Here is a 26,477-nt window from a genome sequence, read left to right on the forward strand (position 1 = left end):
CTTGTTATTAAAAACTACTGCATGAAATATACCTTATAGTGTGCATTTTAAAATACTGAGGAATTGAGGTGAAAGAGAATCAGATCATTAGCATAGAGGAGGGTCCTGTGATTGAGAAAGAAAAGAAATAGTCTTCTAAGACTACCCTTTCTAAAACAGACTTCGCTGCATGTGTGACGAAAATTGTATGGTGCTCTTTATTATGGCTTTCCCAGATTTTCAAAATCCTGCCAATCCTGATGTTATTTTGTCCCCTGCTGTGTAGATCCTTCTCTCCAAACATAGCTTACAAGGGACACAAAAGCAAAATGTTGTTCATGGCAAGCAAGCCTGAATCCTGTCTTTGATTCTTACTTCTTATGCCTGCAAAAGCAATTACGAGTTTTTTCATCATCACTGAAGGTGTAGGGACAGTCTGAAAACTAATGTACAAGCTTCCCGAAGGCCTGGGGCTGGAGCCTCCCTATTGCCATGTACCTCACAGTTGGAGAAGTCATTTTTTTATGTCTAAAATTAAGACTGCAGACTTAAAAATGGTGCCTTCAGGGAAGCCATGTTATGGCATACAGAAACCAAGTGCTTTGTTCTGAGCCCTCCAATTAGCTTATACTCAAGTATCACTAAAATCAGTGTGGTGAAACCTGTGAAACGAGTGGTAGACACTACCTTGTTACATGGAAATTCATTGCTACCACGAGGGTCTTCTCAGCAGTCTCAGTAAAACTGCCAGAAATGTAGAAAGGCAGGGCTGACTGACAGATTCTCTCCTCAAGGTGATCTGTGTGGAGAGATGTCAAGGAAAATTGACAGCAGCGTCTGAAGGGTCATAATATGGGATCCTCTTTTTCTGTGATGTGCAGGCTTTGAACTCTCAAGCAATTTTCTTTAGTAGTTCATCTATTGCAGTAATTAGAAAAGTGCAGTTTTATGGATCCCATCCACAGCTCAGGGTCTGGTCCTAATGACTTGTTCTCTCCTGAATTCAGTGGGGTCTTGCGTCACACTAGAGTGATTGTGAGGAGGCTCATGACAAGGGAAGCTGGAAGGCAGTTTGGAAAGGGTTTCCCTTGCATGGGAGGATTTGCAGGCGAGACCAAATTTCCCAGAGCCTGGCTCTTGAAGGTGGAGATAGGCTGGAGTTGTGGGCATGGTGCTCTGTGTTTGCAGGGAAGTATAAGGTTAACAAAACTGGTCTTCCTCTTGGGTTGAGACTCTGTATTGTGGTCATGGTCTAGGCACAGTTGGCCTGTTCTCAAGTCCTTTACATAACCAGCAACATTCTGTTGTGTGCAGCCTTTGCATGTACATGGGACTCTTCCTTTGGGAGATCACAAGGCAGTTCATAAATTCAAGTACTCACTTTGTAAGTGAAGTTCAGAAATATGAGTGACTGCTGAAGATTAAAAAACTAATCAGAGGTAGAGCAGAGAACTTAAATAACACTCTTGTCATCTGTTTTGTCATTTTTCCTAATAGGTGTTTGCAAAAACCCCAACATTAAAGTAACACTTACAGATGGCTGATATGAGATGTAATCATCTGAACTAGCACATTTACTTTCTGCCTACCATTGACCAACTTTTTGATATGTTTGTTTCCAGGAACACCTGTATGGTTCTTTGTGAAAATTGCTCCAATTCGAAATGAGCAGGATAAAGTGGTTTTATTTCTTTGCACTTTCAATGACATAACGGCTTTCAAGCAGCCCATTGAGGATGATTCATGTAAAGGTTGGTCTTTTTCACAATTATGTATTTATGATGCTTTTGTTTGTTTGCCCTGGTCTTGAAAGAGTTGAAGTCCTTTAAATACCAAAGCCAAAGAATTAAATGTAGCTGTGCCACTTGGGACAGCATTTGTGCAAGGAGTGGTTGCTGGTTTCTTAAGCGAATTTGCTCTGGCCTGCACTGGAAAGGGTCATTGCTAATGTGCTTCAGAAAGCACAGTTTATTTAGTAAATAGGTACTGCTCTTCCTTTTAAATATGTTATTAACCCACAGTCCAGCATAGCCTTCGGGGATTCATAATGTTGCTAAGCAGCTCTGTACAAACTGTGCATGAAACTGTATGCAAAAACTGAGGAATTAAACCTGGCGGAATCTGGCAAAGATCTGAATAATTTCATTCTGCCTGGCTTGACATTTCCTGCCATTATTGTCGGATTCCTTATATTCAAGTTCTGGACTAGTTCCCTTTAACCTATGTGAAGAGACTCATCTGAAGTTGAATCAGGTTTAAGCCATCCTGGTGTGTGAAGTAGCATTGCAGTGTTCTGCTGTTAACCCTTCACTGAGTTAGGGCCTGGAAACCTGGAAAGCAAACTCAGCTGTGACAGCAGCATAAACTTGCACTCAGGTTCAGATCCTGTCAGAAATAGACCTTTTGTACCCATATGAAGCATTACAGAGACTCGTGTCCTTCTGTTGTTTGCATTTTTGTAGTATTTAATAATATTTGTAGTATTAAATTAAACAGGAAACTTACTGTGAAGATGAACTGATTTACATTTGTTTTCATAATGTTATTCTTTAAAAACATAGTTTCTCAAAGTGGAAACACCTGTTACCATGAAAAAGGAAGTACAACCTTGACAAACATACCCTCTCCCAGGCTATGTGGGTAATTTTTTTTCTCGTTTTAATGCTATTTGTTTGGGCTTTTATTGCTTTAATAAAACTAAAAAACTTACCTTGTCAGAAACTTTGAGTCTACAGTAATTTTTTCCCTGCCTAGTGGTCTTCACTGTATCCTGATGAGGACTGACAGCAAAGATAAATCAGAGTAATACAGTAAAACTGGCGTTCATTTGTTTGCTGGTAGTGAAGATCTTTGTTTCACTTAGTTGATAAGCAGGACTTCCAGTCACAAGTGGTAGCTGTGTCTTTTCTCTTTGCTTTCACAGCAAATGTGGTAGAGGTAGGCAGTTTGTCCTTCACTTTCAACACAAAGAAACACTGTAACTTTTTTGTTTTCAACTATGTTAAAAAAGAGAATGCTAATTTTATTTTATTTTTTTTAAAAGTCATTGCTTGAAATCGTGTTATTCTTGCAGTGATCGTGGTAATTCTCAGCAGTTGCATATCTACAGCAATATAAGCACTAAAACTACATAAAAGGGAGGAGTTGCAGAGGAGTTAATGATAAGCAAAATTTCTTCCTCTAGCCCATGGAAACTGGTAAAGTGACTAACAAAGATTGCAAACGAAGAACTGGATGTATTATTTAGAGGCCACTGATTCACAGCTCTGCGCTCCTTCCCTGAGCTATCTCTTTATGTACAGAAGGGCTTGTGCACTAAATGAGTCTTCCAAAGATAATTTCTGGATCTCCTAAAATTAATAAAGTTGCAGCAGTTTCATGCTGGTAATGATTTCTCTGTCACTGTATACACACACTAGGCATGATATAAATGAAACTGCATGTTCTATTTTCATCCTTATTTTAACTCTACACCTTTCTTCTGTGAGTTAGTTGCTGTAGGCTAGCTTTGAAATTTTGTTGTGTGCATTTAAGAAGGTGATATTGTATAAGTGATTGATGGCTAAATAATCAATTTCTTGGAAAAGCTGATTGGTCAAACAGAAGTTTACATACATATCCATGACTTTAATGTTAGATCTCTTTGTGCAATTGTATACTGTGAAGGGAGAAGGAGGAAAGGTACTTATGGATGTCAGACAATTGTCTGTAGTAGGCTCTAGAATTTACAGAGTGGAAAAACATTTTTGGAAGATTAAAAAAAGGTAAAATTGTGTTAGCTGCTTCTGAGAATCATTGTTTTAACAGATGTGAGCTTTGAAGGGGGCCTATTCTTTTGCAGCTCTCATTTTGCATCTTGGTTTTGAAAGAGCAATTTTCAAAGGAATGTTTCTCATATTCTAAACACAAATGAACTCTCATTCTGAAAACCTTAAGCTGTGAATTTAGAGATTTGTTGTTTAACTGAAACAATAGAAAACTGTTTGCTAAAACAACTATTTTTCCTTCTTTCACCTTCAATCAGATTTTATTGCTTTTACCAAGTTTACATGTGAAGTTAGTTTTCTATGCATATGACCACTCATATGTAATAGGTTGCCTGTAGAAGCAGATATTTTATTAACATATGTGCTATTTGCACAATTTCAGAGTGGCATAATATAAAATATTCACGTTTTTCAAAACCAATGCTTTTATGTCTATGTAGAGAAAAACATTATGTAGTACAAGAACATGATCAATTTAAAGAGCAAATAATCTGTCAGGCTAAACCTGCTTACCTGTGGTATGTCTTAGTTTTCTATCACCTGCTGGCAATTTCAAGCCTGATTGTTCAGCTGCAAATGATGTAGTGACTTTTTGATTGAGAAGAGTTGAGCTCTAATGACAGGTGTTTGCTACACAAAAGTGAATTGGCATCTTTTATCTGAAGGTGAGTCAGAGAGACAGAAGGTCCAGTACCATTTTTAATCTTAATTATTTTTTAATTTATTAATAATATTAGATGTTGGAATAGATGAAACAAGAAAATATTTCTGAAGTCATGTAAGAGGTAGGCTTCTCACTGTAGTCTTTGTTAATTGATTCAGATAATTTACAAGATGTTTATTTTATGACTGCCATGGAAGGCTTGATTTTAAATGCAGCAGCTTTAAAAATAGTACATTCTAAATAAAACTACTTAAAAATAGTGTGACCGTGATGTGGATGATATAATATTTTTAAACAACCTCTTTCCACTCTTTCCTGTATGCTTACCCCTTTAAAAAATCAGGGAAACTAGGTTTACTTGAACAGAAGTAGGCAAAATCAAGCTGTATCATAGCTAAATTTGGCTTGTCAAGTGGTAGGTCACCTTCTTAGCTGAATTTTAGAGTATATGCTATATTTAGAATTAATGCATTTTGTCTGTATGTTTCTCTTTGTTTGAGATCTAACAAACCACTTATGAGATGTCTGAGAATAGTGTACAAAGTGAAATGCATCACTTTATGAAATCAACTATGTTTGAAGACAAACAGAATCTGTGCTTGCCCTCCAAGTAGCTTGTGAGAAGTTTGCCTGAACAGGTTTTGAATGTATGAATACAATGGGAACATATTCAGCTGCATCTATGCTGCCTTATAAAACTTTTGAAATGATGCTTTGGGTCGTAATTTTTGCTTTTGATACTTTGTTTTTATACAAAAAGATGATAAAATTAAACATCACTGAATCATATAGGAGAATGGTTATTAGCCTCCTAGATATTGTAGCCTCCTGTGCTTTGTAGCAATTATCATTTGCTATCTCCTCTGCAGAAAATGCTTTATTTAATTTTGCAGCTAAGCTGCCCTTTGCATAACAAGCAGGGCTACACACCAAAAAAATATTTTGATTGCCTCCTTCATCTTAATTCAGGGGAAAATCCACATTTCCTTTTTATTTTTCCTTTTTGTTTCTGTTTTGTGTGAGTGTATGTGGGTTTTTTGTTGCTAATTTTTTGTTCTGTTTTTAAATATGTATTTATATGGACAGAGCCAGTGTTTGAAATATTTTGATTAAGTTATACTCTGCTTTCATCTGGATGAAATGTTTTCTTAAAAAGGAAACAAATGAAAGAGAAGTGATGAGTATATTAAAAACTTTGGTATGCTTCCCCAGTCCAGATGGAAAAATAATACAGTGCTAGTCACGAGCTTTCAAAGGGAAGGAGCACTGCAGAGAAGCATGATGGATGTAAGCAGGGATCTTTGATGTGCAAGAATACAAAGGTGGTTTGAGTGAAGACAAGAACTGCTGGAATTCTGCTTTACTCACGTTTACACATTTGTGTGAACAATAGACCTGTGGACAAACAAGCTTGTTCTCTAGCAGGGAATGGCTCCTTAATCTAATTCCAGGCATTGTGTAAGTCATGGATCAGCGACTTGATAACAAGTGTTCTGCAACTGCCACAGTTCCTAATGTTTAAATTTACGAGTCATCATGATCAAACTGAGGAGAGTGGTAGGAAACAAATAACTACCTACAAATAAATAATAAATGTTGTTGTGGTTGAGTATCAACAGATCATGCTCACCTCAAAGTACAGAAAATTGGTTTCTTCAGCTTGAGACCATTGTTAAATGAAACTTCGTGCTTGAATGGTGAAAAGGTTTGAGTTAAATATCACATCACGAAAGTACGTTTCAATGCAATATTTCCCCCTGAAACAAAGCTTTTGTCCTCCTTGTGGGCATCTTGTCTTGGGCATTTCCATAAGCAATTTCTATTCAGCTTTTTGCAAAGAAATGGTGGAAACCTCTAAAAGAGCATCATGGAATGCAGGAGCGCTGAAATCAGTGCTGTTAATCTCGAAGGCTTTTGAAGCTGGAGGTGTTTTAGTGTCATCTTATTGTTTTATCCCTGAATGATATTTTCTGCAGAACTGAAAAAGGAGACTAAACAATGATAAAAATGGGTTAGAATCAAAGATGGGCACATACAAGAACAACCATGGAGCTGATATTCAGCTTTATGTTTGGGTCCTGAACTCCAAGCTGACTTCTCTGCTATGTGAGCTCTTACCTTGTTTGAGGAACATATATGCTTATATTAGAATCACATAGGCTCAGTATATTTCAATTTAATTTATATTTTCTCTCTTTCTGGAGGAAAAGAATGGATGTAAGGATATAACAACTTCTTGTGTTGAATGAGAATAAGTCATATCATAATGCGTATTATCTGGTCCCTCTGTTCTAGCAGGACTGACACCACTACATTCTTACACCATTCTGTAACTGTTTCTTGTCTTGGATAGATCCATGACCCTTAAAATTTAGTGTTTATGTTCAGTTGTGTGGCTTAAGTCCATTACTTGACCTGTCTTCACTGGACAAATATCTCACTTGCTGTAGGCTGCGTCTGTCCCTAGGATTCTGGAGGAAAAATTGGAATAAATTCAACTGCTGTCTTTTCAGAAGAAATTATTATTCAATAATATTAGTACTGGCATTCTCTCTCATTTTCGTTTTCTTTTTCCACAGTCTACTGGTCTACTCTAATTTTATGTTAAATTTCCCACATTTTTTTCTTTTTCTTTCACTAAACAGCACCAAACAAACCCAAACAACCCAAAAACCAGTACAATGAGGAGGGTCTTCTGTTCTAATGATTATATTTGTACAGCTGGGGCATTTGCACATTGATTCTGTGACTGGTTTTAGGCATATCATTGCACGGGGCCATGTGCCACTCCAGACTGGGTTCCCATGTGCTGTACCCTATGTAAGGGAGGGTTTGGGTATGTACTCCCAGCCTACCATTTTCATATCAGCACTGGTTTAAAAAGCCAAGTGAAAAAGCTTTGCCTCTTGACACAGTCTCTTGCCTGTAACAAACAGTTGTATTGTTTTCAGATCAGATTTGGAGTATGGGGTGAGAGATCTAATGTTCATGAAAACAATTCTTTTGTGCCCCATTTAAGTGCCCACAAGTGAGATCTGCAACACGTAGGGCAGAGGAGATGCTTATTGGGGATGCTGGCGAGAGAGGAATGGGTTAGGCTGTACCTTTCAAAAGGAGATGACTCCTGGGAAGAGGGGCAGGTACACAAAGGTGCTCAGCACTCATAGCCACAAATCATGCCACAGAGTTGTCTGGCAGTGCTTTTGTACAAGAAAGCTCAAGTGAGGTGCTTCCTTTTCCTCATATCTCTATTTACATCTGAATAGCCCAAATCGTAGAACATTCAGTGTTAGGAAGAAAATGCACACTGAAAGTTTGTCCTCAGGTTTTGAACCAAACTTTGAATCTTCCGGGGAAATGCCCTACCCATCAGTCTGGTTTGACTTAGTAAAAGGAACTGCCTATGTTTATCTGGAGTTATAAATATTTTATGTCTGGCAAGGGAGGCAGATTTCGAGTTCCTGTGTGAAGCTGGAACTCTGTGGTCTGTTCTGTTCGTCGCCGGGGTTGCCGTTTGAAAACAAGCCCCGTTCGTTCCGGTTCAGCACCACGGCCAGCGCCAGGTTCCGCACTCCGCCGGACCGCCCGCTCCCCCGGCAGCCCTTCCTCGCCGGGGCTGCAGGCGGGGCGATTGCTTATGTCCTCTTGGACCACAGCCCTCTCGGGCCCCGTCGGTCTGGCCAGCTGCAGCGTCCTGCAATCCTAGGTCGCAGCAATCCTAAACACAACTACGGGCTGGATTGAGAGCACCCCTGCAGAGAAGGACTTAGGGTTGTCGGTGGACGAGAAGCTTAAGATGACTAGGTGATGTGCATCTGAAGCTCATAAGGCCAACTGTATCCTGGGATGTGTCAAAAGCAGTGTGGCCAGCAAGTCGAGAGATCTGATTCTCCTGCTCTACTCCAACCTTGTGTGACCCCTCCTGGAGTACTGCATTTGTCTTAGAGGCCCTCAATATAAGAAGGACATGGGCCTGTTGAGTGAGTCCAGAGGAGGGTCACAAATATGCTCAGAGAGATGGAACACTTCTGCTGTGCAGACAGGCTGAAAAACTTGTGGTTATTCAGCCTGGAGAGCAGAAGACTCCAGGGAGAACTTATAGCACTTTCCACTACCCGAAAGGGGGTCTACAAGAGAGCTGTGGAGGGAACTTTTACCAGAACCAAGTTCTTATTATAAACTGAGTCTTCAAATTGCTGAGCATCCTTAGCTGGAGTAGGAGATGAGACTGCTCAATAGTTTCCAGGTGGTGCTGTCATTTTTCAAGATTGGGACTAAATGCACCAATATTTTCCTTTCAGTGTACCAAAAATACCCAGATGTGTACTCTGCCTAATTTTCTGTTATGGCAAAGTACTGCCCATAAAGATTATAGTTGTAGCTAGCTCTTGCGGCTGTCTTTCAAGGTCTTCTATTTTGGGGGGTATTTGTAAAAAATATTGTGAATTAAAATTCAGCATATGACTTCTCTGACAGAAGCTGCTAAATAATTAGAGTTTGAGAAAATCTATTAGTATATTCCCCCTTTTGTTTAGAGAGGATAAAATTAATAATTTTGTTTTGCTTTTCTGCTCTGCTTTTTATTATCTTTTGTGTATTTCTCTGCTTATGCCAGATCTATGCTTGATGCATCTGAGACCAGATTCACTTCTGCTACAGACAACTGTAATTTTCATAGTATGTTACTCTAGTCTTACATCTTGATTAGTCTGGAGTGTCTTCGGCAGTGCTGAGAGATCCAAATTTGATGATTGGATTTAATAGAAGATTATTGTGTAGTGGACACTTATCCTTGCAAAATATGCAGTTCATGTAACAGCACTCTTGAATACAAAGCCACTGCAGTAATGGGTTTTATTACAGTACCATGCTGACACCTATTTTGTGACTCACTTTTATCTGGTACTTGCTTAAATTATAGTCCCTTGCGGTCAGTACTGAAGCAGATTGCTCTGTTTGAACTTCACACACACACCTTCCTTTAGTTATAAGAGGTTTTATATGGCACCCTTGCAGCTTTTTTTGGGTAATGCGTATAATCTTGCATATTTTGTTGCAGGTTGGGGGAAGTTTGCTCGCTTGACTCGTGCCCTCACGAGCAGCCGAGGTGTCCTGCAGCAGCTCGCTCCGAGCGTCCAGAAAGGAGAGAACGTTCACAAGCATTCGAGACTTGCTGAGGTAACGTTTTATTTCCATAAGAAGCTGTAAAGAAATGTGTTTAGCCTTTTTGGGTATGTTGTGTCTGTGTCCCCCTTGCCCTGGGAATCCGAAGCCTGGTGGCAGGCATGGGAGCTCAGAATACGGTACGTGTGCTGTGAAATGTGTCCCATGACAGTGGAATGGAAACAGAGATCCAACAGACTTCATGTAGTCTAATTGCATGTTGTGTTCCATATCTTATCAAAGTCTTATAAGGGTGCTATTATTAAAATAATTCTTGCCTTGTTTTTATTCTTCTGAGGATCTCAACATTAGTAGGATCTTGGACTATTTAACTATGTAATTTGAGGTGAGAAAAACTCAAAAAATTTGAGTGAGAAAAACTCAAGCTAATACACAAGGAAATTCTGGAGAATCCTTGACATGGTTGTTCTCTGAATTAATTTATGTCTGGTTACTTTTCAGTGGGATCCCAGCCTTACTGTACAAAGTGGTTAAAATGTATGTTTGAGTTACTGGCTTTACAGACAGAACAATTGTAAGATGTCACAAGTAACACTGCAGACAGATCAGGAAAATGAAACCTTGTGATTTAGATAGTCTTTCAAAGTTTTGAGAAAAGCTCCAGTCAGAGAAGGCTCTTTGAAGTACTTAGGGTTTGAAGGCTTTCACCACGAGGGGGAGAGACTGTCCCAAGTTTCCTGTAGCTGTCTCCTGGGCCAGTAGCAGGGTCTCCCTGGTGTAAAAACAGCTTAGGGAAAGGCTTGATATATGGTGTTAATGACAGCTTGGCCAATATAACATGTCAATCCTGTTTTGCTTATTGCTGTGAAAGCCATGGCAGCAGCTGTGACTCTTGTCAAAAATTTTTGATCTTGCTGTGTAGCTGGAGGTGTAAGGCATTGATGGGTTCCATGAGGTCTCCACATAGTTAGTACTCTGTCAGATTTGCCTGTGTACACCTTAGTTTCTATGCAAAATAAAAACATCCTGTCCAGGCCTGTACTGTTATCACAGATAATGATGAAATTGTCATGGACAGTATCTTACCTACCCAATGTTTAATACAGAACTCCAGAATGGAAGTTGGAAGTACAGAAATAACATAGATCATCCTAGCACAGGGGAGGGGCAGCCATTCACACAGACATTGTAATGTAGGAATACTGTGAGACTAGCACATGTCCACTCTGAGGTTGCTTTCTTGTCCTAAGATTTGGAATAGTCCTAATCCTACTCAAGGCCTAAGCTAACATCAAATAATCCTGTTGTCTCTTTAGATGTCTGCCCTTGAATTTTAGTTCATGCTAAAATGTAGTCAGTAGAGTGTAAGGCAAAGGGTCTGAGGTTATTCTGTTTGGCTCAGTGAACCTCAGCCTGGACCTCAATGACCACATGTAACTGAAATTTCTTGCAAGCCCATGTGCTCAACAAATCTTTGCAAGTATTCCAACTGGCACAGCCAGCTGATTAATTATAAATAATAAAGGGCAAATGCATGGTTTACATGTCTGAAATGAGTTTTTTTAATTGCTGACTGAATATTGCAGTCATTATTTTACAAAGAACATTAGCCCCAACTGTGATGTTAGGTAGTTTGTTGAATTTCTGCTGTAATTTCATTTAAGTCAATAAAACTACACTGGAGAAAAGCAGAGTGCAGATAATCATACAGACAAGGCCACTTTTCTTACTTTGAAGATATATGGGGTGCCAGGTTTCTTATTCTGGAAAGATCTCTTCATAATATTGAACACTGGATCTCCAACTGTTCCCTGTTGTATTTTCAAATATTTTTCTTTTTTGTCCCCTTCATCCCTGCAGTAGCCTATTTGAAATTTTAAGTTCAAATAAAAATCCATCCTTTTTCTTTTCCAACTCATTATGACATTTACCATCAATCTTGTTCTCATGAGAAGGCTCTTCATTTATTGGAATATTATTTGTGTTGCTTGTAGTTCTTTAGCACTTATATTTTTGAATATGTGAGGAGTCATTTGTGTCCTAGAACCTGAGTGCAGCAAGGTGTTGTACAAATATGAAGCAGGAGCATGCCACAAAAGCTTATGATTTCTTTTATTGTTTATGAAATAATTTAAGAAAGGTGTTAGTGACAAACTACTTTGTTTCATCCTCAGATCATGGGTAATAGCAGTGTCTGTGAAGCTTCAGTCTTTGACTTTTGCCAGTAGGAATAGCTTTTCTTAGCCTGACTTCTCTAATAGCAGTCATGTGAAAACTACTTAAATAAATTATGCAATTAACACAGGGTTGTCAGGTAACTCTGAGGCTACATTTTGCAATAAGACTGTAAAGTAATTAATGCATTTCTGTGGCTTAATCACCAAGGAGCTGATTGTAGGAACGATTCTTCCTGATCACTGCATAGTATGTGTATCGTCTGCACCTATGGTCTTAGCTGATGTGTTCTGCACATTTACCTGGCAGTTCTGGGTAAACAAGATTGTGTCATAAGTAAAAAAAATGTGATAGTTATAAGAAATAAAAGCAGAAAAATTATAATGATGCTTAGCAGCATTGCTTAATAATAGAACTTCTGCTTTTTTTTTTTTTTTTTCCCCAAACCTTGTTTACCAGGAACTTTACACTACCATTAAAATCTACTCCAAGTTGAGGCTTAGCACCTAGCCCTTAGCTTGGGAGCAATTTGTGTGGGTGCCTGTGAAAACAAAAGAAAAGGAGAGTGAGAGAAAGCAAATATGTGCAGCTGAAAACACAGAAACAAGAGATTAAGCTGGAAATGAGTGATTGTTTGTGTATGTGCTGGCTTTTTCACCTCCCCCCAGGCATGCAATCTTAAGTCATTGTAACCACTTGTTGATGCACTTTTAGGAGTCATGGTTCAGGATATATTCACCATTTTTTAAGAAATCTAGGAGATTTTTTTTTAATTTTAATTTTGCTATGTTAAAAAAAATCCACAAAAACACTGCCAAAAACCCCACAACTCTGAGAAAACCATGATGAAATTTGGCATTTCTGCTCTTGAAATAAAATTCCACAGCTTTAGAAAGCTATTAAAACATCATGCATCATTACCACAAATAATAAATGCAGATAATACAGCTGTATTATCTGATGAATCATAAGTAATTGAAATATTACTTTCATTAATAACTATCTGAAAAAATACTTTTTTTACTATGATAAAACTGTATAATAGTGAAAAGTCTTCTGAACCCAAGCCTGTTTCAGTTATTTTGAAAAGTATAATAATGAAATTATACAGTGCACATGGGTGGAAACTCAGCATATTGGTTTATATAGTTGTATACGTTTTCTTAATGATTACTTTTATATTAATCTCTTGGGGTTCTTTTTTTCCTCTCCAGGAGAAGTACCTTTACAAGCAGTTTGAATCTAGTTAGTCCCTATGGGCAGGTAACTACACTACTACTTCAGCAAACCTGTCTCAGGCTAGTGCTGCTCTCTCTAGAGGCTGGAGTGCAGCAAGAGCACCTTGGAGTAGGGCAGAAGGTACTTTTCTTTGCATCTACCTGGGTTTGAGATACGGTGCCGAAAGAATGGAGTTTATAGCTCTTAATCTCCAGATGATCCAGAGGTGGTGTGTGTGTCTGGAAGGATGATGAGGAAATAGATTGTGTGGGGCCCTTGCTGTGAAAAGTGGAGAAAGGAGCTCTTATAACTTCCAGTGCAAGTGACCTGACAAAACCTAGATCCTTAGCATGAAGCTCTGTGGACCTTATTCCTTGATTTCTGTGCAGTACTGAGCTCTTTAGTTGTGCTTTATGCTTAAAGGCACATGCTTGCTCTCTGAGATAATTAAGCTTTGTTATAGGTGTGTTTCTCTTCCTTCAATGAAATGAGGAATTTGGTGCCTTTGAAAGGTCTTGTCTGGCAGTCCCAGATGCTGCAAGACCTTTGCCAGGCTGTAAAGCAAGTTACCTTTTCTGGGAGACATAGTGTGAGCTGGGACAGTGCCCTTCTTCCATCCCAAGCTGTGATATGATGGTTCATCTCTAGCAGTGCCAGCAAGGTGGAGTGGTTTTACAGGGGGCGTGTAAATGATGTAGTGGGAGAGAGCCCGGGCTAGAACTTGTCACCTTCACCCCACCCTACCAGAGGACTGGAAGCACTTCAGGCTTCCTGCAAGTGGCTTTCTCCACCTGGTGAGTGACTGATATCCCCATGTAATTCCTTGATGCCCAGTCCTGCCCTGTCCCTGCCCCTCCGTTCAAGATTCACTCCCATAGTGCGGGTGTACACCCTTCTGCTGGAGACAGTAAAAGCCATGACCCCTGGTTACTTCAAATGGCCAGTGGTACAGACTCCAGTGTGGTAACAGAAGTTGAAAAGACTTAATAATAAAGTCCCTAGCCAATCAGATAGTTTAGAGCACATTTCCTTTCTAAATAGAAAAGGAAGAAGACACCAATCCTTTTACTTTTCTATGCTGTAGCCCTTGAATCTCAAACAAGCTAGGAGAGAGTGCTTTGTATTTGATGATGACATTTTTAAACACTGAAGTAGCAAAGTTGTTTATTTTCTTAACAAGTTGAAACTAGAAGTCTGTTTTTTTCTGCTTTCAGTTCAGTCTTACATCCCCGCAGTTCCACTGGCTTGACTTTATTTTGTTTTCATTTGCAGCAAAATAATGGACTCCATAATTTAGACCCTGCTTTATTTCAAAAAAGAGCGTTCTTACCTTTTTCCTATTATTTGGGTATACAAGAATATATTAGTACATTTTCCAGCACCTATAATTTAGTTGATGCAAAATTTCCACAAGTTCTTGGAGTACAAAGAGATGAGCAATGGCCAAAATGGAGTGCATTATAAAATTCTCAGTCTAGAACTTATGAATTTATGTATGAGAACCAATCTGACAAGAACTAAATAAAATATTTTTTTCAGAGTTTCATGGTTGAGGTTCCTGTGCTGATTAGATTGGTTGCAAAAAAATTTGACTTATTCATATAATAACAGAGGCTAAAAAAATAAGCTGTAATAGACCTGTGATTACAAACCAAGCAATTATGTTTTCATCCTGCATTTATGAGGTGGTGCCATCTCCCTAGTAGTAAGATTTCAACATTTGAACTGAAATCTAGTTAACTGAGTGATAAATGTTACTATGTGATAGAGATGCTTGATTTGCTGATCAGTTATTCCAGTGAGTGAGTATTGCAGAGGACTCTCCTTGCCCATATTTCAGCATATTTCAGGCTTAGGATCTTATGTTAGAGCTGCTACTCATGCAGACCTCAAAAAGGCCAGTAGTAGCTCTTTGCTTTCCCACTGATTGTGGGTACAGCTGTGGTGTTCAAAAGGGAGGGCAGGAGATATTTGCAATATTGATCGTGGGCTAGAGCTTTTGTTGAGAAAAGACGTCCTAACATTTGTCACTGGGATTGCAAACAAGCCTTGAAGGCAGCGACACTGTGTACCCATACTAACTCAATACATCACCTCTGCCTCTTCCAGTCACTACCTGTGACTTCTGGGGACTGAATAGACTGGCCAGTGCCTTCTGTAGAGAATAGAGACTACTTCTGTTGTGCTGCTTGCAGCTGCTCTCACCACAAGGCAGTTTTTTATTTGGGTTTTTTTTTGCCTTTTTTTGGTGATATGAAGAAACTACGTGAATCAGGGTCAGGAGTCATAGACTACTTAATACTGCAGGGGAGATGTCTGACTCCTGGTTTGGTCTACAGAGGAAATGTTCCTTTTTCCTCTTTGCTGTCATTCTAGGAACTCGGTGAAACAAAAATACTAGGTTCTCTTATTTTTTAAAATTTTTGTTCAAACTGTTGGTGCCTCTGTGTTAATGTGCAGGTCTCTGTGAGCAGGTTGTGCTAATTCTCTTCAGGAGAACACACTGGACTCAAAGTCAGCAGGCTTGCAATTCCCATTGTCATTTACACATGTGCAAGGGACTGTGATCTGACAGTGTTTGACCACTGTTGTGTACAAGACTAAGTCATTATGTGAGGTTCAAAGCAGCAGGGAATTTGATCTAGGACTGTTTTGTTGAAATAGGACTTTTGTAGCTGGTTGTTTTCTTTTGTCCCCTTTGGCTTAAACTGTTGGAAAAAAGCCAACCAGTTCAGAAAAAAAAAAAAAAAAAGACACTCAGAAAAGCCTGCAGATAAAAATCCATGCCTAAATAATTGACATTAAAAAGGCTAAGATAAGGAAGGAAGAATGAAAGGAGACATCCTAGACATCCTTCTATTGCAGCTATGCTGTCTGATCTTCTCCCTGAGAAAGATGGCCATTTAATTTCCTTCTCTGCTCCCTATTGTTCTGAACTATGTGTAAATAAATGTGAAAAAGGAGCCATGATCCTAAATTTTTTCCCAGGTTCTGTGTGTTTGGCACTAGCAAACACATTTCACTCTAGTAAATCTCCGTCTTCCTTTCAGTTTTTGTCCATAATTCGTCCAGGGTAAATTTAATTTTAAAATTTAGCTTGTCTTTGTTTGGACACAGTTTCTTCATGTTGATTTCACTCTCATGTATATCCATAGATATAAACAAATACATTCTTGTTCATAGCTATGTGGAAGAAACTTTATTTCCCAAGAATTAAATGCATGATAATACTGTTTTCACACGAGTGGAGAGAACTGTAGAGACAACAGACAGAAAACGGGCAGCATTGATCAAGATTGCAGTTATGCAAAACAGCACTCAGTGTCAGCATATGCTCAGCCTGAGGTCCAGGGTTTAAAACATCATCTTTTGCAGTCGTGCATTTTTGAATTCAGACCTAATTGCACTGTAACTGGACAGTACACTCCGACAGGTCACCTCAAATACCGTGTTCAGTTTTGGGCCCCTCACTGCAAGAAGGACACTGAGGTGCTGGAGCATGTCCAAAGAAGGACAACAAAGGCAATGAAGGCTCTAGAGAACAAGTTTGATGAGGAGCAGCTGAGGGAACTGGGGTTGTTTAGCCTGGAGAAAAAGAGGCTCAGGAGGAACCATATCACTCTCTACAACTGCCTGGAAAAAGGTTGTAGTGAGGGGGAGGTTGCTCTCTTCTGGATAACATGTGACTGCACCAGAGGAAACAGCCTCAAGTTGAACCAGGGGAGGTTTAGATTAGATATTAGGAAAAATTTCATCGCTGAAAGGGTTGTCAAGCATTGGAACAGGTTTCCCAAGGGAAGCGGAGGAATCACCATACTTGGAAGTGTTCAGAAGGTGTGTGGATGTGGTACTCGGGGACGTGGTTTTTTGGGGAATGTGGTGGTAAGAGGTTAATGGTTGGACTCAGTGGTCTTAGAATCCTTAAGATTCAGAAAGTCCTCTATCTTTCTTTGATTCTAAACCATCAGGTAGCTTAGATACTTAACTTCTCTCAGTGAAAAGTTGAAGTTCAAAATGAGTTTATTGAGGTTTATTATAATTATCCATCGTCTTTGGACCTGCACAATCTAAGGAAGAGGAAGAAAGACCCATACTTATACTACAATCGTGACAGATTGTAGTATAAGACTATTTCAGACACAGCGTGGGGTTAAATAGCCAGTGCTGCAAAACAATGTGGTCCAGCTGTCCCGGTGTTGGATTGCAACTCAGAAGTTATGGTATTATTCCTGGTTTTACCATTGATTTCCATTCACAACTGCCTTCCTGCCTGTTCTTGCCTATCATTTATCTGTCTTACCCATTCGGATCACCGAAGAAGCTATCTTGGACACCTGACACATTAGACTTAGTGCCAAAAAATAATTAATAGTATCACAAGAAACAACTGTTCTTAGTTTGATGCTGATCTATTTAATGGAATACTTATCTTGACATGCTTACCATTTTGTGGTGATAAAAGGAGTGAATGGGCATGTATTTTTATCAACTATTGTACTGAGCTTGAGAATTTACGGTGTGAAAAATATAATGAAAAAATTAAGCATATTTTCCTTTTCTCCTGAAATCTCTGTGACTACAGGTATTGCAGCTGGGCTCTGAAATCCTCCCACAGTACAAGCAAGAGGCACCAAAGACTCCGCCACATATAATTTTGCATTATTGTGTTTTCAAGACCACCTGGGACTGGATCATCTTGATTTTAACCTTTTACACTGCTATTTTGGTTCCTTACAATGTCTCCTTTAAAACCAAACAGAACAACGTGGCATGGCTAGTAGTTGACAGTATTGTGGATGTCATTTTTTTGGTCGACATTGTGCTCAATTTCCATACGACCTTTGTGGGGCCGGCAGGAGAGGTGATCTCTGACCCCAAACTGATTCGCATGAATTACTTGAAGACCTGGTTTGTGATCGATCTGCTCTCGTGCTTGCCCTATGATGTCATCAATGCATTTGAGAATGTCGATGAGGTCAGTATACTGGTTCCACTTCCACCCGTTAATTATTACTTAATGGCTGGGGGGAGGTGGGAGGGAGAAGAAAGAAATGTATGCTTTTAAATATATTGAGTTACTGTACACATATCTCTCGTAGCCACCCACAGCATGCATGGAAGTTTGCTTATGAATTCTAGGCAGAAGTGTCATTCTCTAGCTGCACTGGGAAAGGCTGTAGTTTTTGCTGCTAGAGATCCGTGTTTACTTCATTCTGCATCCTCAGAGTTCAGGAGGACAGACAGAAGCAGACAGCAGAACCTCTGTACAGCACTAAGGAAAACTGCTCTGCCTGACTTACTATGAATAGCTTGAACGGGTGTGTCAGGACAGTTTCTTGGGGCAGGTTTCTCTTGCTTTCACTGTTGACTGAATAGGGTGCATCTGCTAATGGCAATTCTTCACGACCAATTGGGAAGTAAAATACACTTTTCTCAGCTGCTTCTAGTACACTATAGCAGGTGAATAAGAGGCAGGCAGTGACTCACCAAATCTTAGACCACCAGAAAGCACTGTGTGTGTATACCTGGTGATCCATGCAGCATTGTCTGGCAACAGTTGTTTTGGAGGAAGGTGAAGCAACTGGAGATGCTTTTTTGGTAATTTCATGATTAGATTAAAGGGTAGGGAGAAATCTGGGAATCTAGACTCCTCAATTCTTGCTCATTTCTTTAGGAACAGATCACAATCCAGCAAAAGAATGACCATTCAGACACTTAAAACCACAATGCTACTGCTGCTTATTCTTTTGGATCAGTCTGCCAAGAAAATATTCCTAAATTAAATATGTTAGGGTTCCATGCCTAAATAGTTCAGAGAATTAATGAATTGTTAATAAAATCTTAAATAGGATTCCAGCAGTCTGCTTTCTGGTTACATATTATAAAATATGTATCATCAACTAATTATGTGTCTAAATTTATCTCTTACACATCCTAAAGATGTAATATGCAGAATGACAGGATGGAGGGGGTTGGAAGGGATCTCTGGAGATCATCTAGTCCAGCCCTCCTGCTAAGGCAGATCCACACAAAGCAGGTTGCACAGAATTGCATCCAGGTGGGTTTGAATAACTCCAGAGAATGAGAATGATATGCATATCTCATCAGGGTTTAATATTTAATTTTTAGCCTGCAAAATTTAAATTTTATGAGTTCCTTTAAAGTATGATCATGTTACAGAGGACAACCTAGCTATCAAAAGAAAACTTTTGATTTGCCCAAGTGAAATATATGGGCAAAACCAAAACCACATTACTTTTTTAAAAAATAGACTACTCAGGTTTTTATAAAATTTAAAGTACTTAAAGTGATTTTCTCAATGGCTCAAGGACAAGCAGGCAAACTATTGAATGTAGTGGAAAAAACCATGATGTTATCTGATATTTAATTCCCAAGAGAAGTTTTCATTTTATATCAAGCTACAGACTGAGATAACACAAACGAGATCAAGCGAAAAAGCCTTGTGAGACCTGCCCTTGTTTGTCATAGAGAGGGCCCAGACTGCAGATTATTCTGCAGGGCTTTCCATATTACTTTGCTGTGCCACTGATAAAGTGATGGAAGCAGTGGCCATATGTCAGTTTCTGACATTTAGACTGAAAGAGCAAAAATAATAAATAATAATAATTATAAAAAGAAAGAAAGAAATTATGCAAGAGACAAAAAATGAGAAGGAAGTTTTTCTCACCCACTGCAGATAGTAGCAACCTGGTGATGATTTTGCTGGAGGAACACTTTGTAACTTTAGACTGGTGATGTGACCTACAGAACATCCCTGAGGGAAATGTCTATACCAGTGGCTATGACAGCCCTCGAGCTGAGCACAGGTGCTTTTGAACTCATGGTAGAAATTCTGCAGAGGAATACTTGTGTGAGGTTGAATTTCTCCAGGTTCTCCATCTCAGTGTTGCCTTGTAACAATGAGAAGCAGATTGGTACTTCAGTTTTCCTATGGCTCTTCTGCAGTCTCCTTAATCAGCATAACAATGTTAGTTTTAGTTACTCTGCTATCATGCCCAAGGAAAAAAAATAACCAACATTTTTCTTGATGCTGTCCTTTCAAGACTGTTCATCTCCATTTCCCTTAGTGGGTTCTGACATTTAGCTGGTATAAATCATTGTAGAGTCATTAGAGCAGAGTTTCCACTGGTGTAAATTGCTATACTTCTATTAAGGGTTCATACTGGCTTATAGGACCTGAAGGGATTTGCCAGCAAATTCACTGACAGAATAACATAGTGCATATCAGGTGGGGGTTTAGGACAGTATATGCTGATCACTCAAGACCTACCTGTAGAGAGAAAGATAACCTTTTATTAAAGAGGAAAAAAAATAAAAGCCACATTCAAGGAATCTTGAAAGTAGAAAATCTTTGCCTGATATCTTCTTTTCTGCTGTGTAGAGCATTCCCTTTTGGGCTAGCTCCCTTCCTTTCTTACTGCTTTAGATTTTGCCTGTCTCTTGCCCTGGATTACACACTGTATTACTTCAAATTGGATTAAGTTAGGTGTGAGGCTGCACTGCTCAATTTACAAGAAACCAAACTGAATTGTTATCTCTGTGCCACTTTAATTTTGCTGAAAGGAATTCCCTTGGAGCCATTACACTGGAGTTAGTAGGTGGCCATGGCTGCTGCAGGGATTTTTTTAAAAGTCCTAATGTGAATACCATTGAAAAAATTGCCAGAGATGAAATGATACCCAATGTCAACAGTGCTGATAAAATGAGATGAAGAATATGAATTGCTGTTTTCCTGTTTTGATGTTTTCCATATATGGTTTTAAACAGCAGAAAACAGAATCCTGGCTCTGCTGCAGTCCCCACAGTGAAGGGGAACCGAGGCAGGTGGAACCTCACTTGTTTTTCTATCTGCTGTCATTCTCCATTAAAAAAAGGGACGCTGAAGACACTGAGGATGTCATGGAGGAACTAACTTGACAAGTCAATTTGTTTTTAAGAATGCTGTAATTACTGTGATGGAGACTAATTGATTTGCAAGGGACACGGGACCTGGAGCACTGAACAAGTAAAAAACTGTATAATAGGGTACTGAGGGTTTTTTTGGCTCCTGACAATTTTGGGACTGTCCCATCACTTAGCTTTTGATAGATTAATGATGAAACCATTTTTGTCATCTTTAAAATGATCCACTAATATAAGAATAATTATAATAGATGAAACTAGAGTTGATCAATATTTTTGACAAGTAGATACTAAATTAAAAAAAAATTCTATTATTGGATTTTTTCCTATTTTGAAGTACCTTTTTTTTTGCAATTTACTTCATTATTCCAGTACAAGATATATTAGAAAATATTTTCTTGAAACAAAATTAAGTGTGACTTCTGTGTTTTTCAGACAATTTCAAAATTCTTTGGGTTTGTTGCAGTTTGGAACATTAGTATATTTTCAATTTACATTTTTCAATATAATTGAAATTCCAGTTTCCTCTCTGCATGATTGAGAATATTTTTGTCCTCAAAAATAATTTGAATTCATTAACTATTGATCAATACAACTATTAATAACTACAATTAATTCAAGAGGCACTTAAATATGAATAGCCACATTCTACAGATGGAAGAGGAAAGAAAAAATGTTAGTGTCTTTGTTCATGACCATATAATTAAATATGAGACTGTCTGAAGCTTCTGACCTCAAGTTCTGTGCTCAAAGAGACAGTACAGCATCTCATATTCAGACATGAACAGAATTCAACAAACGAAGAAACTAATAACTGTAGAGAAATTTCTATTGTTAATTCAAATGAAAGAAAAGTTATAAATGTTTCTCCTGGCTTTTATATATGGGAAGCTAATTATGTAGTTAAATACTAATTACTTTCTTTATCTGTCATAGAACTTCAAGAGAAGAAAATATACCACTGATTGATGAATCAGTTTAATGCTAGGCTTGAACTTTCTATTGTTAAGACAATACATCATGCTGTAATTTAGTTTGAGTAAGGAAAGAAAATATTGGTCTAAAATTTACACAGCTATTAAAAACCAGTGGTGTTAGTCTCTTTCAAATTTGAATGATCACAATAACATTTGTCAGTAATCCTTTACAGTAATTAGTATTATTCCTCACTTAAGGAAATACCACATACTTTGGGGGATAACGTTATCTTTTTGTGTTCAGACATCAATCAGTAAATTTAACAAAAAAACAGGCTTAAAGAAAATTCCACAATTTTTTTCAAGAACAGTGCAACTTAAGGCTTTGAATTCCAAAGCATATTTTTGCAGTGTCAGCTTGAGCAATTTTATACTGTGGTTTTTGGCCATAATACCATAAGATGTAATTTATATTGGAAAAAATCTGACCTATTACATGTGATTCAGTTGTTGTGAAATCTCATGGTAGAAGTGGAATCCAGTCATGTCACCACCATATAAATCTCTGAAATAGGGAGTTTTTAGTAGTAATTGCTGTGTGTATTTGAACAGAACGCTATGATCAATTGTTAGTTGATGCCAAATTGAAAACCATATATCACTTTATTAGCTGAGGTAGAAGAGAAATAAATGCACAGCCAAAGGTCATCAGGGAAAATGTATTTAATATAAATGATCTAATGTTCACTTAAGTGAATGAATAAGAGAGAAGCTAGCATGCAGGCAACGAAGATATACAGCTTTGAAAGGACAACATTTACAAGGATAGAAAAAGTTCCAGAAAAAAACCATAATACAGAAGTAATAGAAGTAAATTAAGCTATTTAGTGCCAAGTGAGCATGGTGTAGCTGGAAAGTAAACAGTGAGTCAAGAGAGGAAAAAATGAATGTGTTGTTGGTCAAATTGTTGGCAACTCTCTGAGGCATTACTTTTGCAATAGATTAATTTAAACCTTATTAGTGGAATAATCTCTCATGCTTATACAAATTAGCTATCTAGGAATGACTGAAGTAGCTACACTGGAAAGCATGCAACATCCTTGGACTTTTTTTTACCATTGCATGCAAAAAGGGGCAATGGAATAAATTATCATATTTATAGTTTTATTGAATAAACAGGGACCTATAAAGAAAGATTTTGAGTTAGATGAATTTTGCAAACTGGAAAATATAATTTTTGAAGTATTTTTAAACCGTAAACATCTGAGTAATATGAAATCTGTTTGCAACAGTAGTTCACCACTCTTATTTGGATATGTCCAATTAGGCAATACTGTGTTTTGTGTGTAAGTCTACTGATGAATCTAGTAATGAATGAATATTTTTCTATGGCTAATTATAATTATAAAGTAGTTATAATCTACTTTCTGTGTAATGTCTATAACAAAGCAGCTGTGTATCATGTATGATCCAGTCATAGCAGAGATGTTGGCAAACTGTTTCTTGGATGAGACAAAGAAGATGAGAAAGGATTAGTGAGACCCTGTGGAGGGGGTGACTCCTTACGGGGGCTTCTGGAGAAAATTGGGTTACTGTACCCAGGTGGGGCAGTGGGAGGGCTGGAACATGGGCCTTGGATTGGGGGTGTGGTGATGAAGAAGCTGTACTAGGTTGTGTGTCCCTTTGTGAGAGGCCCCTGAGAAATAGGACAAAACCCATGGGAGGTGTGTGCTGTGGGCTGTAGCCTGCCAGAGACCCTTGGAGAATAGCTAGGAGGGTTGTTGGTGTGGCTATAGTGTTTGGAGCTTCAGAGGGATCTTGGGGACCTTGAACTGTGGAAGAAAGAGAGAACAATAGAAAGGAAAGGTGGTGGTGGAGAAGGAGGGCTGATTGTCTGACTTCTAAAAGTGCCTCTGTACTGCAGCATGGCCCCAGGGGGCTGTGCCAAGCAGGAATAATACCTTAACATACAGGTAGATGGAAGGAGTATTTGGGGAAATGCAAATGAAGTAAAGCAGATTCCTGGGGTAAAGTGGACAGCCAGGATACGAACCAGGTAGGCAAAGAAGCACTTGTTTTGCATTTTCTTGAGGATTTGGGTGAGGGTGTTTCTTTTCTTTGTCTGCTTTGTTCCACACCCTCCTATGCCCCATTTTATTCCCAGTCAAATATGGATTTCTCTAACTTCCCTCCTTAAAAACCTAACCTCCATGCTACCAATGAGGTGCTTCTTTTATGCTACTCTACGAAGGGGCAGGCTGTCTCTTCCCCCCAAATCCTCAGTTTCCCAAGTTGTATTGGTGTTGTATATAGGTGCTACAGAGGTCTTATGCCTTTTAAGCTATTCAGGGTTAAATTCTCTCCTTTTTTATAAACCTACTTAAGTTGTTGAGTATATTTAAGATCTGCTACCTTCCCTGCTCTTGCCCAGGTTCATGCACCTTGTTGACTCAGAGACATCTGCTCTGCCTGCTGATAGAGAGCTCCTCACAGAAGAGAATATCAGACTAGGATGTGTTGCCGTGTCCCTGCCTGGTCTTCACCTACTCTGTAGGTTCTGCTGTGGCTGTTAAGATGCCAGTTAACTCCTCTTTTTCTGCACTCCTGATGTTCAGATTAGTCTTTTTGCTAAGTCACAGATAAGTAAGGATCTTACTGGATTTCAGGGCTACTTCTTCATGGCTTTGAAAGGCATGACATGATTTATCATTCTGTTAAAGGGAGAATAGTAATCTACATAAGCTATTCAATCTGTATAAGGCTAAAGAATTAAAATGCTGAATTACGTTTTCAGTGATAAATGTATGGTGATATAGCCTTTGTCCAAGAAGGAGAGCTAATTGAACATATTAGATTATGAATTATTTCAAAAAGTTGCTGTTAGAGTTAGCCTTACATAGCATATAAAGGGAAGAATGTCTCAGAGACAGGGATTAGTTACTCTATTTTTTTCCCCATTCAGCATACTTGTATTGATCTGAGGCAAAAAGTCAGATGAGATGACAGAAGGTGTTTATTTGAGTAGTTAAGTGGTTGCTAGTAGTCTATTTCGTATTAGGGATGGGATCAGAATTGGAAAGATGGAGTAGTAGTAGATGACAGTAACACTAAATCTTATTTGGGTGTTTTGCCTCTTCAAGATGAGTAAAAATCTTATGGAACTGATGTCTTCTTTGAATCAGAAGCATTGGAAAGCAGATTGCTGTCTACCAGGGGTTAATTTTTTATTTACTACTTTGGAAACTGGGATTTCTTTAGATTACTTATGTGTTATCTTTATTCTTGTTTTTTCTTCTCAAAGTAAAAAAAAAAAAAAAGTTTGTTTCCTGGTTTTGTTGGTTTTCTGAGTGTGCATGTACGCATGAAAGTCCCACATGCCCATAGTTTTACAAATGAAAAATCAGCCTTCCCATCTCTTCTTGCACCCTGTGCTCTTATACATGAATTATTGCTGTTTCTCCCTCAATTCTAACCAAGCTCGCAGATGTCTGACTAAAATAAGCTTTGGGAGTCTGGAGATCTGTTTTCTTCAGTGCAGAAAACCACAGCAGTATCCATAGGGCTGAGATATTGATTTTAACCTGTGTGCATAACGTTATCTCATCTCTTGGTTGCTAAATGTGGCAATCTGTAGGAAAGGTCATGTTCTCAGACCTAATTAAGAAAATCAGAAGAGGCAAATGACAGAAATGAGAACTCCTAATAATGACCTGACAGGGCTGCCATGTTACTGCAGATAGGCAGAGCCGGGGTGCGGCATGGCTGACTTCAGCATCAAATGTCAAGAAAGAAGGTAGTGCTTTCCACGGCTCTTGCCTCACTTATGGTAGTGATAAATTTGGTTCATTGCCTCCCTTTTTGGAATAAATAATTTATTTTTTTGGGTCTGTTTCATTCTCTCTCTTTTAATCGTTAGCTTTTAGTCTCCTGCACCTCCCTTTAATTAAGATGAAGCCTGAACTTTAGCAGTTTCATATGAGAGGAAAGTGCTGAAAAACTTTGCGCCAATATTGAATCTTTCTCTTTTTAAAAATAGATAGTAAGTAGGAAGTAAATTATCCTTCCTTTGAGCCTAGAAAAAAAAAAATCTTAATGCTTGGGTTAAGTGCATTTTCTTTCTGTGCATGTAGAAAGTGAATAATGGCCTAAAAACTAAGTACCATCATGCAGATTGAATCTTTTACTAAAGTACTAGTGTTACTGCAGCTGTAGGAGGTGAACATTGCATTTTAGTTCTTTTCTAAAGTTGTTCATCCTACATCTTGTTTGAAAGAGAAAATGAATTATTCCTTGTTTTTTATTTTTTGGGGAGGAGGGGGACTGCACTTAATTTTTATTGCTGTTCTTCAAACAATTTGTATTTTGCTTTTTCTAGGTGAAATTTTATTATTAAATGAATTGAGTTTAGTTTAATTTTGCATGGCAAATGAACAGCAGCAACTGTTTTTTATTTGCACAAAATGCTGTAGTATCTACTGTTACTGTTCTTGGGGACCATAATGACAGAAGTAATAATAATTACTCTGCTTACAGCCCTTCCCTTGTGTTTTAAAAACACTTCACAGTGCCTCTATCTCTTTTTCTGGATATGGAAGTAATGGCACAAATCTTATGTTGTCTGATGCAGAGCTAGAGCCTAAGCATAGATATCCTGGATCCCATGTTTGGAAAGAAGATTACTTAATGGCTGAGACACCAGTGTGAGACAAG

General features: G+C 38.5%; 1 protein-coding gene across 4 annotated transcripts in view; it reads left to right on the plus strand.

Moving 5' to 3' along the window:
- The window catches only part of KCNH1 (potassium voltage-gated channel subfamily H member 1), a 220,261-nt gene that overhangs the window by 34,818 nt on the left and 158,966 nt on the right, over window positions 1-26,477 (plus strand). For all 4 annotated transcript variants that reach the window (XR_007628818.1, XR_007628819.1, XM_050314366.1 and 1 more), the window contains 3 exons: window positions 1,602-1,730; window positions 9,470-9,588; window positions 17,510-17,902. Coding sequence is in view for 2 of the 4 variants with exons in the window: in XM_050314366.1 (XP_050170323.1) it covers window positions 1,602-1,730; window positions 9,470-9,588; window positions 17,510-17,902 (641 nt within the window). In the remaining 2 variants the exon portion in view is untranslated. The remainder of the gene's footprint in view (window positions 1-1,601; window positions 1,731-9,469; window positions 9,589-17,509; window positions 17,903-26,477) is intronic.

Source organism: Myiozetetes cayanensis, unplaced genomic scaffold (genome assembly GCF_022539395.1).
Source record: "Myiozetetes cayanensis isolate MyiCay16 unplaced genomic scaffold, myiCay2020 scf2-11, whole genome shotgun sequence".
Lineage (NCBI taxonomy): Eukaryota > Metazoa > Chordata > Aves > Passeriformes > Tyrannidae > Myiozetetes > Myiozetetes cayanensis.